General features: G+C 61.5%; 2 protein-coding genes and 1 long non-coding RNA gene across 4 annotated transcripts; 2 read left to right on the forward strand and 1 right to left on the reverse strand.

The window, feature by feature from the left end:
- The first annotated feature begins 33 nt into the window (after positions 1-33).
- Positions 34-5,586, forward strand: LOC139358246 (uncharacterized). Of its 2 annotated transcripts, XR_011612926.1 has the most exons (4): positions 34-276; positions 667-765; positions 1,138-1,226; positions 4,222-5,586. It is a non-coding gene; the product is annotated as an uncharacterized lncRNA (long non-coding RNA). The 2 variants fall into 2 exon arrangements; XR_011612925.1 differs by lacking the exon at positions 34-276 and having other exon boundaries at positions 283-765.
- On the reverse strand, positions 2,592-16,823 carry LOC105471971 (anaphase promoting complex subunit 2). The gene is made up of 13 exons (XM_011724877.3): positions 16,582-16,823; positions 15,647-16,269; positions 14,218-14,350; positions 12,856-13,030; positions 12,133-12,252; positions 11,590-11,707; positions 9,732-9,913; positions 8,544-8,685; positions 8,208-8,283; positions 7,937-8,140; positions 3,499-3,628; positions 3,028-3,263; positions 2,592-2,953 (listed from the first exon to the last, which is right to left on the reverse strand). Exons 1-13 carry the CDS (start codon positions 16,696-16,698, stop codon positions 2,741-2,743), a joined length of 2,469 nt encoding a protein of 822 aa, XP_011723179.1. The 5' UTR covers positions 16,699-16,823; the 3' UTR covers positions 2,592-2,740.
- On the forward strand, positions 16,805-18,506 carry LOC105471970 (SS nuclear autoantigen 1). The gene is made up of 3 exons (XM_011724875.2): positions 16,805-16,943; positions 17,233-17,432; positions 17,958-18,506. The coding sequence occupies exons 1-3, from the start codon at positions 16,892-16,894 to the stop codon at positions 18,063-18,065; spliced, it is 360 nt and encodes a 119-aa protein (XP_011723177.1). The 5' UTR covers positions 16,805-16,891; the 3' UTR covers positions 18,066-18,506.
- Positions 18,507-19,344: the final 838 nt, after the last annotated feature.

The raw sequence follows: 19,344 nt of genomic DNA on the forward strand, positions 1-19,344 counted from the left end.
GTGGGGGGCCTCACGGTGCCAGTGTGTCATTTGCCCTTGGGCACCGCGATTCAGGGAGCCACTGACAAAAGCAGCCCTGGGAATGGGACAGGTAGGGTGGACAGAGGCCTGAGAGAATGGCCAGCTCAGGCCAGTTCTGAGGCAGAGGCAGCAATGGGGCTGGCCTGGTCTTATGGGCAGTCCTTCACAGTGGTTTCACCCTGTTCGCCAGGATGGTCTCGATCTCCTGAACTCATGATCTGCCCGCCTCGGCCTCCCAAAGTGCTGGGATTATAGGTGTGAGCCACCACGCCCGGCCAAGTCCTTCACAGTGAAAGGGGGTGGGCGGCACTCCAGGCCCTGATGTGGGTGCAGTGGCCTGGCAACCTTGGGGGGTGGGCGGTAGGCAGCCTCGGCCTCAGCTCCCTCCCAGCATAAGGACTGCGGCAGCTCAGCGTGTGGGCTGGGCCCCAACTGGCTGCAGGTCACCTTCCTCCAGGGCCGGGGCAGGAAGGAGCCAAGGAGGGCTAAGCAGGTGGGCTTGCACTCAGCCTCCCTCACCACTGCTTCTGGGAGGGTCTGGCTCATGCCCTGGCAAAGCTCAGGTCAGAAGGGCTGCTGGCACAGAAGGGAATCCCCCATCAACCTGGAAAGGTCTGGGGTACACTGGCCACCCCATCTGAGCAGGACCCCAAGCCTTGCCTCCCAGACATCCGCCATCCAAGGCTCCAGACTGAAGGCGTCACTGAAGTTGGAGCCCCAGGGGCTGTTTCCTCTGCAGAAAAGGCAAGTGTTGCCCAAGGAAGTCGACCACAGGCCAGCATGGCCAGGGTTAATTCCAGCCTCCTTCCTGAACCTGCTGTTCCAGGCTGGGAGAGAGTCCCCTGCCCTCCCGGCTTCCCCTCCTCTGAACCTGCCGAGCAAACCGCCAGGCAGCAGAAGGAAACACCTGCCCCACAGCCAACCAAGGCCAGGCCTCCTGCCAGCTCAGGACCCATGGGGCGCAGAGGGGCGGGGTGGGCACAGCCTGGCCCCAATGGACCTGGTCACCAGGGACCCCCTTGCCTGTTGACAGACACCCTCCTGCTGAGGTCCTTGGACCTCTGACTTGCTGAGTGACACCGTGACCTGACATGCACCTTTTACCCTTGTCTTCAGGACACATCCAGGGATGGAATCCACAGACACAGAACAAAAGGCGTGCCAGAGCCAGGCTGGCAGTGACACCGGACAGGCCAGCCCAACAGGTTTGTATCCTGCTTAGGACAATGGCACACCCAGCCTGGGGCCAGGTGGTAGCCATGGTCAGCGGGATCCAGGCAAGGCCACCGCCTGAGGGGAGACAGTGGGCATCAGAGCAATCGGGACCCCCCACACCAGAATTCAGGAGAGGGGTCCCTCTGTGTGACAGCAGCACAGCCAGCCTTGGAGTGAAGTGGAGCAGGTGGCAGGGCCCAGGGCTGGAAGGGAGATATAACATGGGCGGAAGCAGCCCTCCTTGGCGGGGCAGAGGCCTGATGGCCAGAGGCTGTGCATCTGACACCTGCCTAATCCCAACCACTTCCTCCTTCAAGCCCCGAGGCAAACAGAGTTCTCCAGAGTCAGGAGGGTGCAAGCATGTCCACGGAGCAGGACGGCTCAAACAGGCCAGATCTGGAGAGGTGGGAGGGTGCTGGGCGGCGGCTGCAGGAGCCCAGGACAGTGGACATGTGGGAACCAGCAAAGGTATCTGGGGACAGTGGCGGGAGCACTGAAGCCAGGCGCAGCTCACAGCCTGGGAAGGTGCTGCAGCAGGAGCGGGACTCGAGGTGCCGGTTCAAAGGGCCTTTATCCCCCGGGAGGACGGCACCATCGGGGTGGAACATGTCTGGCCTGGAAATGGCACCTCTGGGAGAGAGGCCCAGGTTTTAGCAGCAGAAGAGCCCAGAGCTGGACCCTAGGGCCCTTGTTCAGCTTTGTGGCGTCTCCCTCTCCCAGTGCCAGCCTCTGGGACAGGCCTTGGGCAGCCTGCACACGCATGACCACACATGTGGGGGACATGGGGGTGACCTGCCTTTCCGAGGCACACCTGTGAGGCCGAGCTCTGCGGCCACCCTGCCCAAGTGTGGAGCAGGGGACAAGTGCCCAGTCCCTCTGGCCACAAGGGCATAGCTTTGAGCAGAGCTTTGCTGCCGGAGATGAGGTGTGTTGGCCAAGACGTCATTCGCCAGTCTAAGCAATTCCAACCGAACCCATGCAACGTCCCAGCCTCGCCGGAGACCTCCTGGCCCGGCACGTGGGGTGGGCACAGGCTGAGCAGAGGGTGACCCCAGGGTTCCTTCCAAAGGCCAGAGACACAGGGATGGAGCTGGAGGTCTGGCAGGTAGCACCAAGCCCTAGGACGTGGCTGCCTGAGCCATGGCCCAGTTGTGACGTGGGGTTTCACGCGCGGCTTCCTGAGCACCCAGGCGGGGGCGGCCCGGGAAGCTCTCAGGAGGCTGATTCCCAGTGCAGATGTGTAGGCCTGGGTGGCCCCTCGCCTACTGCTGAGGAGCAGGCCCTGCCAGGCTGAGAGAGGCCCAGGATAGAGGGGCATCTGGGGGGCCCCACAAAGCCACCAGGATAGAAAAAGATGACCTGACTTGCTTTAATCTGCACACTGTGGGGGTGGGAGTGGGCGTGCCCCTGAGCAGTGCATTCTGGGACACAGGCGGGCACGGGCTGGCATGGGAGGACGAGAGCACCTGCAGGGCAGCACCTGGCGGGCAGGCGGGCGGGTGCATCAGCTGCAGTTCTTGGGCAGGCGGTAGACGCCGGCCGAGTAGACGAGCTGCTGGTCCCGCACCTTCTTCTGTAGGTAGCCCTGCAGCTCCTGCAGGTCAATCTCGGCCAGCGCAGGCCCGGTCACCACAAACATGCGGAGCATATTGTAGATACGATCCAGCGAGAGGCTCTCCAGGTTGGTCAGCATGGCCTGGATGTATGTCCAGAAGAGCTGCGGACACAGGCCAGCCCCCATCAGGCACCCGCAGGCCCTCCCCGCCACCCCCCACGGGGCCGCACACGCACCAGCAGCTCCTCCTCCTTCTGGTCAGCCTGGGAGGCCATGCCGGAGTCGCTCTCGTCGTCACTGTCCAGGAGCACCATGTTGTCCCGGTCCTGAGGCCGCTCCTCCTCAATGACAGAGAAGGTGCCGGGGGGGTCCTCGCGCAGCACGCCCTGCTGCAGCCACACAGACATCCGCCGCCGTAGCAGTGCCACGGGCATCTTCACTGCCTTGCTCAGTTCCTCCAGGGTCCAGCTGGCTGCGTGCAGAGTGACCGGGACACTGGGCAGACTGGGCACAGGCTGCACCTCCCCTGCCTCCTGTCAGCCCAGAGGTCGGGGGGCTCCCAGACCACCCTGCCTTGCCCGTGGGAAAGGGAAGGGTGCTGCCTGCTGGCGCAGCTGCCCCAAACCACACCGTCACTGGGGAACAGTCCCTCACCCACAGCTGGGCCGTGTGGCCGGGGCAGACTAGCTAGGGGCTGGTGGGCTCACCTTGGTCCTGAAAATACAGCAAGATCACCGCCTGTACCGGGGTGACCGCCACAGACAGCGTGCGGTCAGCCAGCTCCACGTCCATGGTCACCAGGCCCAGGGTGTGCTTCCAACTGAGGGTCCGCATGGCCTAAGGAGGGCTAGGGTCAGCTTGGGCAGCTCGGCTGCAGGGGGCTCAGGCCCATGGGCTCTGCCACCTGGTACCGGGTGAGAAAGGGGCTCCCAAAGCCACCTGCCCCACCCTACTCTGGCAGGCAGGTGAGCAGTGAGAGCACAGGACTGGGTGGGGTCCCTACCTGCTCAGCTACCATGAAATGGCAATGGGGCCAGCGTCACAAGGTGTGTCCCAAAAAGGCTACGTCTGCCTCCTAACCCCCAGTGCTTGGAAATGTGGCTGTATTTACAACAGGGTTGATGCAAATATAACTGAGGTCACACTGGAGTGGGGTGCACCCTAATCCAAATGACCGGGGTCCTTCTAAGCAAAGGAAAGATGGGAAGACACAGGCAGGCGGGGAGGCAGCCCACGAAGGCAGAGGCCGCCTGGAGCAATGCGGCCACAAGCCAAGAAACACCACGGGCTGTGGCAAACACCAGAAACTGGGGGGCAACAGAGGTCTCTAAGAGGTTTCAGAGGGAACGGGGCCCTGCCAATATCTTCACCTTGGACTTCCAGCCTCCAGAACTTAAAACAATCTATTTCTGTTTTTTTAACCCACCCAGTTTGTGACACTTTGTTACAGCAACCACAAGAAATGAACAGATTTTGGTACCAGGAAGGGCGCTGTGGAAACCTAACACCGAGAACGGTGGCAGCAGCTTTGGAAGTGGGTGATGGGGAGAGGCTGGAAGAACTATGGTGAGGGCCTGCGCGACTGTTGGTAGAAAGGCATGAAGACAAGCCTGGAAATGGCCGGGAGAGGAGAGCTGCCGTCGTCTTGGAGAATACACACAGCATCACAGACTGGATACCAGCAGCAATGCCGACCCAACAGGTGCTTCCAGTGAGGTCTCAGGTGGAAATGAGTGTGCTACTGGGAACCAGAGGAGGCAGCAGAGAGCTTGGCTGGCTGGGGCTCTACTGTTGGGTACATGGTGGGGCCTACAGCTGATGAGCCTGGACATTCAGCTGAGATTTCCAAGCAGTGTGGCAAGTGCCACCTGCCTTCTCCTTGCTACTTACAGCAGAATACAAGAGGGAAACCATCAGTGAGGCAGGAACCATTAAGCAAAAAGGCACCAGCCCTTGGGGATCTGAAAAATGCTGTATCCAGGCAGCTCTGAGATGTGGCCAAGGGTGTGGTTGGACCAGGGTTTGCTAGCGATGAGATGTGACCTGTGCATCCAACCAACCATCTCAGCAGCAGACAGGGACAGCTGGGGCCTCTGGGAAAGGGCTGCGGACCCACCTGTCTGAGCGCTTGGACACTGGTGAGCTGCATGATAAGCCAACAAGGTGTGTGAGAATTTTGTACCATCTGAAGTGCTGCCAGGCTGGACCGAAAGGAAGGCAGGCTCCAAGAGCAGAGCTGCAGAGGCCAAGGCCGAAGCTGACGAGGTGGGGCTGCCCCTGCAGGCTGAGGACGGAGCAGGGAGCCAAAGAGGATTCGCAGGCCTGGAAGTCAACTGGAATTTCAGCTGCTGGGTTTGAACTCACTTGGGACCTGCCAACCTTTTTCCTCCCAGTTTTCCCTTTTGGGGTGGGAATGTCTATGCTTGTCTTACGGTGGAACTTCTGAAACAGATCATTTGTTGCCTGATTTCACAGTGTCCCAGCTGGAGAGGAATGAAGCACACTCCAAGCCTCACCCGTGCCTCGTTTAGACGGTATTTACATGCTGAGCTGTGGAACTTCGTGTGGACGATATTTAGATGGGATTTTTGGACTTGGAGTTGATGCTGAAATGGTGAAGACTTTTGGGGCTACTGGGGTTAACTGTCACTTGCATGCTGGAGGGACCCGCCATGGGGCAGACTGTTATGCACTGAATTGTGCCCCTCAAAAAAAGACACATGAACCCCTAACTCCCAGTACCTCTGATGGGATCTTATGTGGAAATACGGTCATTAAAGATATAATTAAAATGACATCACCCTGGAATAGAGTAAGTGTCCTTCTAAGAGGGAGACAGGAACAGAGACATGGGGGAACATCACGGGCGACACGGCAGAGACCAGAGCAAGCCACCCACAGGCCCAGGAGCTCCTGGACCTCCCAGAAGCTGGAAGAGGGGAGGAAGCAGCTTCCCCTGGAGCCGTCGGAGGGCCCTGCTGGCCTGACTTTAGACTTCTGACTTCTGTAAGATGATCGTTTCTTCTAAGCCCCCTGGTCTGTGGTACTCTGTGCCGGTGGCACCGGGGCACTGACACACCTGCTCTGTGGGCCAAGGGTTCCTGAGTCCTTCCAGGATCCGGCAGCTCTTAACAGAAACAAACCTCTCTTTACGGACAGAAAATGGAGGGGGAGTCAGTGGCTTGCCTTGGTCCTACTCTGGCTCCAAGGCCGTGACCTCCACAAACGCCACTGGTCAGCCTGCAGCAGGACAGCTGCAAGGGCTCAGAAGCAGCCGGCTCAGGGGTAGATGCTGAGGGCTGCATGGCCAGCCAGGTGTCCAGCAAGGTCCCTTGGCCAGGAGCTCTGCTGGTGGGACCCCTCAGCACAGCCCCGGGGCCTTCCTGGGCTACTCCTGTGTCCCACTGAGGTTAAGACACACTGGAATGTGGCTGTCCCAGCACTTCAGGCCTGAGCAATGGGCAGTGGCTGAGCCATGCCTGGGACCCGAGGCGGGACCCTGGAGGGAGGCCAGTGGGACCTCGCCTGGAAGTGGCGCTGGAGAGCCTGAGGCAGCCAGAAGGGGCGGGGAAAAGGGACCGAGCGTGGAGCCCGGCCACACAGATGATGTGTACCAGAACGCAGCAGGGCACGGTGCCTGCAGGCTCTAGAGATGCCAGGCTGTAGCACAGGCCACAGCTGGAGGTGCGGGGATTGCCAGGGCCCTCCTTTCCACCGGGAGCAGGCAGGAGCCACACAGACCCTCCACAAGCTGCAAGGGACACCTGGACTCTTCCAGAGCCAAGCTGAGGCCTGGAGGGAGGCAGCAGACACTCGCCACCGTGGTCAGCAGCCCGGCCCTACCAGAGCCCCGTAGCCTCCCGCCCTGGTGCCTCTGCCTGGCCCTCCTCTTGTCTGTCTCTGGAAGGAAGCTTTCCACTTGGTTTCTAAAGTGGACGTATCGCCCTCCTCTCCCCTAGGAGTAAGTTCCCTTGGCCTGTCAACACAGCAAGGCCCTCTTACTTGCCAAAGAAAAAAAGAACACACATCTAGGTCCAGCCTCCTTGACAGCAGACCTGGAGAAGCTGCGGACCCTCCCTTGAACTCAGCCCCACCTGCCAGCCTCCTGGCGGCTCTGTCCTAAGACTGCTCCTCCGGCCCTGGCTGAGGCTGGACCATCCCCCTCCCGGGGATCCTGGGGCACCTGGGGTTGGGGTCTGCAGCCTGGATGCCGGCTGTGCCCCAGGACCCTCTCCTCACATTTCCCCTGCTGGGGTGCCCGCCCCACCCCAGTCTTGATGGGCATACTGGAGGCCCCACAGGCCCCACACATCAGACTGAAAGCCCTGGAACCTGCCTATGATGGCTATCCTGACCCCTTCCTCCGCCAGCCGACACATCTCACCTGACTATGAGCTCAGGGAAAGAACCTCCAAGCCTGGTCCCATACCTCGGGCTCTGGACGCCTGTCCTGGGACTGCTGGAATCGGCAGTGCTGCCAGGGATGTGAGCCAAACACGGCCAACACCATCACCTGGGCACACTGTCCCCGTCTGCCAGTGACCTCCAGGCCAGGGCTCACTCCTCCACTCCCCACATCTGCTTCCCTCCTATTCCCACCACAGACCCACAGCCCCGGTCCTCAAGTACCGCCGGAACCTGCAAAGGTAGTTCTCGAGGAAACAGACCTGGAGAAGGGGGCAGGGCTGCAGTCCTGGGAGTCAGGTGTGCTTGGGAGCGCTGCCCTGGGCAGAGGGCAACTCTGGCTCCCCAGCTGCCTCCCTGCAGTGACACAAGGCACCCCAAGCCCCGGTTCTGAGAGGCAGAGGACGGATGGTGAAAGAGGAGGAAACGCTCAGAGGGCGGGGCCTGCTGTGGCCACAGGGGTCCCCGTAAAGCAGTCGAGAGACCTGGGCCCAGCAGAGCCCACCCAAGCTCCTGTGGGCCACAGGGACTCTCGCTCACAGGCGCACAGGGTTGCTGGGAGGAAGGCGGATGGAGTGTGGGCCAGACCCACTCCCTCTCCTGCAGGGGTGACTGCGAGACGGGACCAACCCAGAGACACTCGGGTGACAACGGGGCGGCCACAGGTACCAGGCTGCTGGGAGCCCTGCAGCGCAGGATGGGGGTGCCGAGGGCCCATGGGGCGGCCCGGCGTGGAGGTACCTTGAGCTGTTCGTACTTCTTGCAGTAAGCCTCCAGGGCTGCCCTGATGTCCTCGGGGACCTCGAGCTTCTCGTCCTTGAAGGGTGGCCAGAACTCACTGGACAGGATGACAGCATAGACCCCGAACGGTGGCTGCTCCTCTGCCGGCCGCTTCTCGTCCTCCTCCCGGATGTTGGCGTTGATGCGGCGGGAGTCCGCCATGTCCTGAGGAGGAGCCAGTGTCACGGGGGACCTGTGGGGCAGCCGGGCAGCGGGCGGGGCTGGGACCCACCTTCAGCATGACCTCGCAGAAGTGCATTGGGGCCTCGCCAAAGCGCAGCTTCAGCAGCTCCACGTTGCGGATCTCCCTGGAAAGATGAGTGTCAGGGCAGGGTGTCGCGGTGAGCCCCAGCCCCAAGGAGCACCTGTGGCAGGGCACGGGGGTGCCCCGCAGGTAGAGCAGGGGTCCTGTGTGGGCACCCCGATGGCTAGCACACCTTCAGCCAGGAGTGGGGGCGGAAGCACAGCTCCAACCAGGCCCCAGGCACGGGATCAGGGCCCTGTCCCGACAGAGGCTTGGCAAAGGCCCCGGCACCCCTGGAGATGAGCGGCACATCGTGAGCCTCACCGCTCAGGGCTGAAGCTGAACTGGTGCAGCAGGCGGTCGGCCAGCAGCGAGCGGTACTCATTGATGAAGAGGTCCTTGCTGCCGTAGATGCTGACCAGCAGACTGATGATGTCTGATGAACGCCTCTTGGAGCTCGACTTCCCTGGCACGGTGGGGGCAGGGGTGTCACCTGACAGGCACTGAGGCAAGGACAGGGCCGCTCCCCTCCCAACCCGCCCAGCCAGACGGCACAGCCTGGCAGGGCTCTTCCTGAAGGCCCTCAAGGCTGGGAGCAGCCCGGCGCCTCCTGGGAGACCTAGAGTCAGGTCCTGTAGCAAAAGCTTCAATCCCCAGCCCCTCCCACCTCACAGGGACCTCCCGGGACCCCTATGCAGGCTTAGGGGACAAGCCAAAGGTCCTGGGGTTTTCCTCTGAGACTAAAGATGTGTTGAGGCCGGGCGCGGTGGCTCACGCCTGTAATCCCAGCACTTTGGGAGGCCGAGGCGGGCGGATCACAAGGTCAGGAGATCAAGACCACGGTGAAACCACGTCTCTACTAAAAATACAAAAAATTAGCCGGGCGCGGTGGCGGGCGCCTGTAGTCCCAGCTACTCAGGAGGCTGAGGCAGGAGAATGGCGTAAACCCAGGAGGCGGAGCTTGCAGTGAGCCGAGATCGCGCCACTGCACTCCAGCCTGGGCGACAGAGCGAGACTCCATCTCAAAAAACAAAAACAAACAAAAAAAAAGATGTGTTGAAGACTTACCATCTGTGCCAGGGCAGGGGCCAGGCCTGGGCCCCACACCTCTGGGAGCCCTCGCAGATGAGGGCCAGGCACAGATGGGCCCTGAGCAGGAGCTGGCACCCTAACAAGACTCTGAGCCCCAAATCAGTATGGGGCTCAGGGGCCACCCACATCTTCACTCCTCTGCCAGGTGCAGTGGCAGGGCAGGAACACCTCACAACTCACAAGCAGTGTGAGGCAGGGCATCCCCCACGGCCAGTGACTAGCCACGGAGGAACACAGCCCATCACGGGCCTGCCCAGGCCGGCGGGGGGGTGGAGCACTGCCCTGAACTTTGACACCCTCAAGCCTCTGGGACACTGGCCACACCTGACACAGCCAAGCTCTGTGACAGAGATGAGTCCAGAGCAGACGGCCTGGCTGAAGCCCCCACCCCGCTGGTGAACAGGGCCGTGCGGGGCTGACCTGGATCGGCATCCACGGGGTCCGGGACCCAGTCCTCCGGCTCGCCCGAGTCATCCTCACTGTCCTGGCCTGTCTCCAGGCTTGCAGGGTCGGTCTTGGACAGCTCAACAGCCAGGTCCCCTGTCCCGTCCGAGTCCCCTGTCAGCCCGGCCACAATCTGCCGCACCGTGTCCTCCCGTGTCCTGCCGACGTGAGTGCTGCTGTGGCCCACAGTGTGGACACCCTGCGTGCACCTCCCACCACTCACCCCAGTCCCGGCCCCATCTAGGCCAGCACCACCCACCCTGCCTCTACACTCAGTGTGACAGGCTGTGTATTAAAGACAGGCCCGTCAGACTCCTTAAAAACAAATAAACTCAACGCTACTCGGGAACAGCAGGAGCTGCGAGCGCGCTCCCAGCACTTAGGGACACTGAGCCAGGAAGACTCAGGCCCAGGTGTCTGAGGCTGCAGGGAGATAGGATTCTGCCTCCGCTCTCCGACACAGCAAGAGCCTGTCTCGGAAAAAAAAAAGGCCAGGTGGGGTGGCTCACGGCTGTAATCCAGCACTTTGGGAGGCTGAGGCAGGCAGATCAGGAAGGCAGGAGATCGAGACCATCCTGGCTAACACAGTGAAACCCCGTCTCTACTAAAAATACAAAAAAAAATTAGCCGGGCGTGGTGGCGGGCGCCTGTAGTCCCAGCTACTCCAGAGGCGGAGGCAGGAGAATGGCGTGAACCCGGGAGGCGGAGCTTGCAGTGAGCCGAGATTGCGCCACTGCACTCCAGCCTGGGCGACTCTGTCTCAAAAAAAAAAAACAAAAACAAAGAACTGGCCCAGAGTGCTGATGAGTTACTGGGTACAGCACACCAACATGGTACATGTATACATATGTAACAAACCTGCACGTTGTGCACATGTACCCTAAAACTTAAAAAAAAAAAAAAAAAAAAGAAAGAAAAAAAAGAAGTTGGCTGGGCGCGGTGGCTCAAGCCTGTAATCCCAGCACTTTGGGAGGCCGAGACGGGTGGATCACAAGGTCAGGAGATCGAGACCATCCTGGCTAACACAGTGAAACCCCGTCTCTACTAAAAAATACAAAAAACTAGCCGGGCGAGGTGGCGGCGCCTATAGTCCCAGCTACTCGGGAGGCTGGGGCAGGAGAATGGCGTGAACCCAGGAGGTGGAGTTTGCAGTGAGCCGAGATCCAGCCACTGCACTCCAGCCTGGGGGACAGAGCGAGACTCCGCCTCAAAAAAAAAAAAAAGAAGTTAAAGATATATCTTCTGGAAAAAAAAAAAAAAAAAAACTTGCCCAGAAGCCAGGCCAGTTACAGCCACAAAGCACCAAACAAGTCCAGACAGGCGCCAGATTCCCACCGGCTGCTACCGCTCGGCTTCTGGGGTCCGCTGTGCCTGCCGGCCCTGAGGAATTTCCAGGCAGCCACGTCAAGGTCCTCATTCCAGCACATTCTCCACCGAACAACCCCGGGCAGTGTCTGTTCCTTGTTGTAGGAAAGGCTGGGACAGCACAGAGCCCACTCTCCTTGCCTGGTCAGCCGGGGGGGCTGGTCAGCACCAAGGCGAGGCCAAGTGGAAGAGATTCTCTCTGCACTGGAGAGGAGGAGGCAGAGGAAGGGCTGCGGTGGGCCTCTGGCAGCTGCACACAGAGGGCACGGTGACACCGTGTGACAAGGACAGGTGCCCAGCACCGGCAAGAGGAAAGGAAAGAGCCCTGGGCCTGATCCTGTGCACTCCCCAGCTGGGGGAGACCTTGTGTCCTGAGGGCTGAGCACACCCTCTGGCTGCCCCCAGGACCACGAGGAGCTCAGCAGGATGCCGGTGGTCCCAGTGGCTCCCAGGCCGGCACGGCCCTCACCTCAGGTAGCGGCGGATGGGCTCACAGGCGACCTCCAGGATGACCATGGAAGGATCCAGCACACGCAGCGCCTTGATGGCAGAGATGTAGAGGGTGATGATGTCACACGTGTTGACGCCTAGAGACAGGGCAGAGGCCGGCAGTCATGCAGTGCCCGGGACCACAGCCTCCCAGGGGCCAACGCCTGAGTAGACAGCTGGCCATGCCGGTCAGGTGGTCTACAGGTCCCCACTGCAGCCTTGTTCCCTTGTCCCCCCATCCCCATCTCTACCTGCTCACAGGCCCTGCCCTGCAGGGTGGTCTGTTCTGAGAGAATTAAGTCTCATCACCTCAGACCTACCAGTCAGTCCCGACTCCCTTCAAAGAAGAAACAAGCAAGCTGATGGGCACTCGAGATCCCCTAAGGACCTCGCCAACTGCTTCTCCACCCATTCCTTCCTTAGACCTACAAGTCCAGGGCTAGCAGACTGGGCCCCAGGCTCCCTGGACATGGGCACCCTGGTGAGTGCCCCGAGCGCTGGGCAGCCGGGCAGCACACGGCACCTGGATGCAGGAGCCGAGTCTCCAGGGCAGCCTTGAGGGACACGAGCAGCTGCTGCCTCTGGTCTGTCCTCTCCAGGCAGTACTTGAGGTCCTCGATGGCCGGCCGGGAGTCTGGAAAGTCTACAAGAAGAGGAACATCCCTCAGGGACGAACAGATGTGTGTGCACGTGCGGGCTGGTGCAGGGTGTGTGCAGTGTGTGAGAGGACATGCGCTCGCCAGCCCCAGGAAGATGATGAGACCACCTGCTAGGCACCAGACGTCCCCCCGGACACTTCGGTGTGCTGATGCATTTGACCACAATGCCACAGGGTGGACAGAGCAACACCCAGGGGCCAGTCCCCAGCAAGAGCCAAGAACAAGGGAGCATAGCAGTGGACACCTAGAAGCACCGTCCAGCATCTGCCACACCTGCCCTGATCCAGGCATAGGGGACACCCACGGTGGGGAGGGTCCCAGCCCTGCCCGGTGCACCCCCCTGCAAGAGCGACAGCGAAGGCACAGGGAGCCCAGACGCAGACACGGAGGAGACACAGCGAAGGCACAGGGAGCCCAGACGCAGACACGGAGGAGACACGGCAAAGGCACGGGGAGCCCAGACGCAGACATGGAGGAGACACGGCGAAGGCACGGGGAGCCCAGACGCAGACACGGAGGAGACACGGCGAAGGCCCTGGGGAAGGCTCCCCAGACAGGAGAGAGGACCCGAGGCCGGGGCGGACCACCTCGGATGACGCTGAAGAGCTCCTCGATGCGCAGGCTGGCGTAGATGCGGTAGAAGAACCTTTGCACGTGGCAGCGCCAGCGGCGCAGGGTGTTGCCGGCCTCAGGAGACGCAGGCCTGGCGGGGCCGTCCTGCAGGAACACCTTGCCGAGCCAGCCGACCACCCGCTCGATCCACTGTCGGGAGAACGCTAGCGTGAGCTGTAGGAAGGCACGGTGAGCCCCAGGCTGACTCACAGGCTGGGAGGAGCCTCGCAGCCACCCACTGTGTCGGCCAGGACCAAGGGGAGCCCGAAGGCCACCTGTGTCTGGAGGCGGAAGCACATCAAAACCTGCAGGGTGGGTGATGGCCCAAAAGGCGATGTCCCGGCCCCCCTGTGGTCTTCATGCCTCTCACACGCACCAGTGCCCACACTTATCACTGGCAACAGCAGCCCTAGCATAAGACGTGATGGACACACATGGCCTGTGCGCTGTGCCTGGCGGGCACATTTGCCCCCACTTAAATGGATAAACACACTCTTGAGACCAAACATGTGACCAGCCCCCACTCCCCCGCCATGCAGATGACACCGTACATCACAAGAGCGTCTCTGAGTGAGCACAAACCCCTAGACGGCAATTCCACCGCGGGGTCCCAGGCGTGCACACATCCCACAGACCTGCTACCCAGTAACAAGACCGCATGGATGTTCACCCTCTCCACCCGACTGCCCACTCTTGCCCACCGCTGCGGGGACGCCCTCTCTCCCTGAAAGCCTGACATCACAGCCAATCTGCACCTCAGTAGGTGGACTCCGAAGCACTGAGGAAAGGACAGGTGACATGTGGGAACAGGGTAGGGGGACCCACAGGGGTGGGCCCAGCTCCCCTATGGCCCTGGGAGCCCAGAGCAGAGCCCCAGACCACACCCCAACAGTGCAGAGGCCTGGAGGCCCCATGTGAGGGTGTCTCGCCCCCGCTGTGGTGCAGGCCGGCTGTAGGTCAGTCCATGAGGGACCGGCCAAGCAAGTCCACACTCAAGTAGGGCAGCAAACAGGAGAAGGGGCTCCATTCACTGGCCCTTCTGGTGGGCCTGGCTTCGTCACACCTGCCTGGGGCAGCCCCTGGGGACCCTGGCCCGGTATTGACTGCAGCCATGGGATTCTGAGCAGATCTGGTGAGCGCACCTCAGATGTGTCCTCGCTGTCACCAGGGCCCAGAAGTACTGGTCTCTACCCGACATCAAAACAGCTCCAGCCACCACCCGGTCCGGGCCAACCCAGGCCTCCATGCTCTGGATGCTTCCAAAGCCAGGTGTCAGGTTTGCCAGAAACCTACTCCCCTGTCCCCAGCGGGGCACAGCCCAAAGGAGCGGCCCTCACCTTGTGGAACTCACGCAGGAAGGAGCGCTCGTACTCGCCTCGGCAACGGTCCTCCATCCTCTCCCGGGTCACCTGGTGTAGGGTGGTGGTCACAGCCTCGGCACTGACCCGCTCCAGCAGACTGAGCCTGTGTCTAGAGGAGAGTCCTAGCCATGGGGCACCCACAGCACACACCGGCCCCTCTAGCCCAGAACAGCCCCATGCCAGGACGGTCCTGCCTGTAGAGTGCATGCAGCACACACACGCACACCCCCACAACCAGCACGCACCTCCCCACAATCCTCAGCTGTGGGGGCCACTGTGCCTGCCAGCCCCGAACCAGGGCCTCTGCGACCCCTGAGGAATTTCCAGGCAGCCATGTCAAGGTCCTCAATCCAACACATTCTCCACTGAACAGCCCTGGGGAGTGTCTGTTCCTTGTCAGGGGAAAGGCCAGGACAGCACAGAGCCACTGTCCTTGCCTGGTTGGCCTGGAGCGCTGGTACCAAAGGCTTCAAGAAGCCACTCGGAGCACAGAGCACTCCCAGGCTCTGCTGTCCCCACCCAGCTGGCCTCTGTCCAGGTAGGGACACTGGACTTCCCCATGTGATCAGTGGCAGCAGGTGTGGCTGTCAGGGGCCCTACCCTTATCTCCTAGGATCAACTCTGAAACGACACCCAGTTGCACCGCTGCCCTGGCCCCAGAGACACAGATGCCACTGTTTGTGCCTTTCAGTGCAGTCTGTGGTCTACAGTGGCAAAAAGACTCCAGAGGAGAATGAGAAAGGTTGCTGTGTAACTTTTGCTGGGATGAGCCCAACAGAAGCCCCTCATGGTCACCCTGACCTCTGCCAGCAACAGGACCACTCCTTTAGTCCACCTAAGACCTCTCAAATAGCTGCGTGGCCATACCTCTGTTCAATGTGACAAAGCCACCACAAATGGCCGAGGGTGTGACAATTGCTAGAGGACTACAACAGGACCTGTCTCTCACAACAAAACCCTCTCCTCTCCAGAGAACCAGACAGGAGACCACTTGCCCTCACAGTGACCTGATCTCCCTGGAGAGAAGCAGCAGCAGGCTTCTGTTCACAATTACAGGGCAAGGAATGTCGACGAGGGTGAGAATCATTCCTTGCCTCAGGGTCGACAAAAGTCACAGTGGAATTCTGCAGAGTTCAGAAAGTTTGGAGTTGCTAAGAAATTTGCTGCTGCAGACAAAAGCCACATAGGGCCTTACCACGGGCAAGGCATGAATCCGTGGGACTGCAGGTGAGTGACAGAAGAGAGACACCTGTGTCCAGGACACACTGCACAGGAACCCCAGGGACTCTCTCTCTGTCATGTTCCTGGTTATCAGGACGGCTCACCAGCTTTCTGCAGAGGCCAGCTGGACCCAGGGGAGCAACCAGTAGGAGCGAGAGCACGGCCATCAGGACAGACTACTCACAAGACCTGGCTGAGCTGATGGAACTGCTCCAGAGCCTGGCGACACCAGCACTGTTGCTTGTCACTGCTGCACCCTGCGCACAGCGGGCTCTGCAGGAGCCGGTAGTACCGGCGACGGGCATACCGGCTGTCCAGCTCCCCCTCCAGTTCCGGGTCTGTGCCCCCTTCCCCCTTCCTCTTACTCTGCATATAGACTCTCAAGAAGCACCCATACAGACGCTGGATCATCTCTTGGAAGGTTCTGGGGGTACTAAAGAACAAGACTCCGCGCAACATAGTGTGGACTTTTTCTCGCAGCCCCTGAGCACCAGTGCCCATCAGCAAGCCCAGGCGAGTCCATTTCTCCAGCAGCTCTAGGCTACGCAGGTAGGGATCCAGGCGGCTCTCCAGCAGGCCAAAAGCGTCAAGGAGCAGCAGAAGGCACTGGGGCTCATCCGTAGAGTTCTCGCATTGGGAGATGGCATTCCAGAACTCAGGGGAGATGTTGGCCTGCAGATCGTTCTGCAGCACCTCTACGAACCACTCCTCCAGGACCGAGTGCAGGCCGTGGCCCCTCAGAACCTCCACCGCCGCCCGGAGCTCCTCTTCCTTTGGCGGGACTGCACCGCTGGTCCGGGAAGACACCTGGAGCGCAGAAAACCGTGAAGCGAGGGGAACACAACATAGAGGTGGGGAGAGGCGGGGAAGGGAAGAAGCTGAGGGGTAGGCTGCAAAAACTCCGCTGCCCCCTGTCCGTGGTGTCCGGACGTTGGGCCGAAACTAGGGAAGGGCTGCCAGCGGAGCTGAACGAAATGAAGTGGAATGGCGGTGGAAAGCGGCAGGACAGGGCAGAGGCGGATGACGGACAGAGCTGTATGAACCCGAAGGTGGCCGCCCCAAAGTGCATAGGGTCCCGGAAACTCCGCGCGGGGCCGCCGCTCTCTTCCCAGGCCTCACCAGCCCCAGCGCAGCTGGCGGCACCAGGCCGGTGCTCACGGTATTCCAGGCCACTAACAACTCCTGTCCGGGCCGGGAGTCGCTGTCCCCCTCCGCCACCACAACTGCCGCCGCCATCTGCAGCCACCGGCTCCGAGATCCCCTCGGCACGGCGCAAAGCGATGACGCAAGTCTGCACGCGCAGCCATGACGCGCACAAGGCGCTCAGCGATGACGCGTAGTTCGGCGCGCCGTCAGGGAGTCGTGCGCAGGCGCGGACAGCGCTGGTTCCGCGGCGGTTGGGGTGGCGGGGCCCCGGGCGGCGTAGACCATGACCCAGCAGGGCGCGGCGCTGCAGAACTACAACAACGAGCTGGTCAAGTGTGAGCGGCGCAGCCGGGACGGGGAGGTCGGGAGGGCCGCAGGGCCGGGTTCCCGGCTCGCAGCGGGGTGCCCTTGGACCCGCCTAGTTGCGGGCATCGCGCAGCTGAGCAGAGCCCTCCGTGCCGGGGGCTGGGTGTCCGTGGCCCCGAGCCCTCGTTGGCTCGCAGGCCCCGCGCCGGGTGCTCGGGGGTGGTGCCTGACTCTGGCTTCCTCGGGTGGAAGGAGGCCCGCCCTCCGCCGCCGCGCTCCTGCCCTGGGCCCACAGCCCCGCCCCTCCCGGCCCCCCAGGCATAGAGGAGCTGTGCCAGAAGCGGGAGGAGCTGTGCCGGCAGATCCAGGAGGAGGAGGACGAGAAGCAGCGGCTGCAGAATGAGGTGAGGCAGCTGACGGAGAAGCTGGCCCGCGTCAACGAGAACCTGGCACGCAAGATTGCCTCTCGCAACGAGTTCGACCGGACCATCGCGGAGACGGAGGCCGCCTACCTCAAGGTGGAGCTCGGGAGGCCAGGCGGAGCATCAGGGGATAGCCGCGGCAGGGGTGTAGCCGCGGCAGGGCGTCAGGACCGTCTGGGGCTCCCAGCTGTGGGCAGTCTGTGCCTCGCTGACATGTCGGGCAGGAGCAGCGTGGCCAGGCCCATTGAGGAACCCAGGCTGCTGCGGGAGTGACCGTGGGGCTGTCTGGGGGACCTGGGGCATCCTGGGTCCTGGTCTTCATCCGGTTCTCGCTAGCCATGTGGTTCTTTCTGCTTAGAGTGTGAAGAGCCACGTCTTGGGCCAGTGCTAACCCAGCCTGGCTTTGAGGGTGGGGAGGAAGTGTTCTGGGTCAGATTCAGTAGGGAAGAGGGCCCTGTTACCCCGTCTGCCAGTCCCCTTGGGCTTCCACCTTCCCCCGCACAGGATCCCTTGGCTACAGCACCCACAGCCAGGTCCCAGAACCTGAGTGTGAGGACAGCTGGGGCTTAGGAACTTCCCAGCAGGTGAACAGTAACAACTTTCTCACTTCTCTGGCCCCAGATTCTGGAGAGCTCCCAGACTTTGCTCAGCGTCCTCAAGAGGGAAGCTGGGAACCTGACCAAGGCTACAGCCTCAGACCAGAAAAGTAGCGGTGGCAGGGACAGCTGACCAGACCACGGGCAGGGCCTGCCTCTGTGCGCCCCTCAGCTCAGCCCCGACAAGTCTGTCCTCAGAGCGTCTTTGTTCTTCACAGCAGCAGCTGCCTTCCCTCACTGTCTCCGGTGCCGAGAGGGGCGGCTGCCAGCCTCTACTGGCATCATTGACAAGCCAGGGCACAGCCCACCCAGGGGCTTCATGCTCACACGGGCTGTGGGGATGGTGGGTTCCAGGTCAGCTCTGCAAAGGGCCTGTCTCTGTGGCACCCACACTCCTGCCCTGCTGGGGAGGCCCTGGTTGTCTGAGCACCATGGGGGCCCCCTCAGCTTGTCCCTCCTCAGCCAGCAGAGGCCCAGGGCAGGGGACAGGGGTTCTCCTTCACCCCGGAACCCAAACCTCAGGGCTCACCCCTGTGGCCTGTAATTATCAATAAAGATTATCTTTGTAAAGGTCCGTGCCAGCCTGCTGCTTGCCCGTGTCAACAGTGTGGGGCTGCCAGACACCCGCAGAGCCAGAGCCTGAGGCTCCCCCTTGGGAAAGGAGGGAGGAGGCGTCTGGAGTGGTCTCCCTATGACTGCCCAACTAGCCTCAGGGACACCGCTGAGGGTGCCCACCCTGCCCAGGCCAGCGCCACCCTCGGCCCTCCCCAGCAGGGCCGCTGGTCCTCTTCCCCTGACTGGCCCACGGCTCACCCTCCTCTCAGCTCTGCTCGCTCGTCCTGTTCTCTGCCACACCCTGGTGTCCAGCATAGGACCCAGCCCAGAGAGACAGCTAGGGATGCCAAGCATATCCAGCAGCTGCCTCAGACTCAGGTCTCTCTCAGCAAGGACTGGGGGGCTTCACACCCCCTACCCCCACCAGTTCCTCCTTGCAAGTCCTGCTTGGCCTGATGACACCACTGCTGCCACCAGGCCCTGCTGCCCCTTTCCCTGGCCGCATGCCAAGCACTGGCCACCTCCATCCTGCGTGCCCTGGGGCCTCTGTTCTGTCCCTGCAGCAACCAAGCACTGCCTGAGGACTGGGCCTATTTGGGAAGCGTGTGTTGATCCAGAGGGTCCAGAAAAGAGCTGGGCCCACCCCCCAACCAGGGAAATACACCAAACTCTCCCGCCGGAGTCTGGCCAGACAGCAGCGCTTTGCTCTATGGTTTGGTTCTCCAGGGAGGAAACGGGGCTTGGGTTCAGAGGGTTGTAAACAGCCCCAGATCTGGCTGCCCGGGCAGGTGCTGATCCCCACTTGCCTCATCCTGTGGGGGTCAGGGGGCACGCCAAGCCCAGCAGGAGACACTGTA

This window comes from Macaca nemestrina, chromosome 14 (genome assembly GCF_043159975.1).
Source record: "Macaca nemestrina isolate mMacNem1 chromosome 14, mMacNem.hap1, whole genome shotgun sequence".
Classification (NCBI taxonomy): domain Eukaryota; kingdom Metazoa; phylum Chordata; class Mammalia; order Primates; family Cercopithecidae; genus Macaca; species Macaca nemestrina.

Bases quoted from the DNA above. Each gene is read 5' to 3' on its own strand.
- LOC105471971 (XM_011724877.3), bottom strand. From the start codon at position 16,698: ATGGCGGCGGCAGTTGTGGTGGCGGAGGGGGACAGCGACTCCCGGCCC. The intron at 16,270-16,581 runs GTGAGGCCTGGG...TCTGCGCTCCAG, and splicing joins CGCCAGCTGCGCTGGGGCTG to GTGTCTTCCCGGACCAGCGG. The intron at 8,686-9,731 runs GTCAGCCCCGCA...CCACCGTGCCAG, and splicing joins CCCCGTGGATGCCGATCCAG to GGAAGTCGAGCTCCAAGAGG.
- LOC105471970 (XM_011724875.2), top strand. From the start codon at position 16,892: ATGACCCAGCAGGGCGCGGCGCTGCAGAACTACAACAACGAGCTGGTC. The intron at 16,944-17,232 runs GTGAGCGGCGCA...CCGGCCCCCCAG, and splicing joins CAACAACGAGCTGGTCAAGT to GCATAGAGGAGCTGTGCCAG. The intron at 17,433-17,957 runs GTGGAGCTCGGG...CTCTGGCCCCAG, and splicing joins CGGAGGCCGCCTACCTCAAG to ATTCTGGAGAGCTCCCAGAC.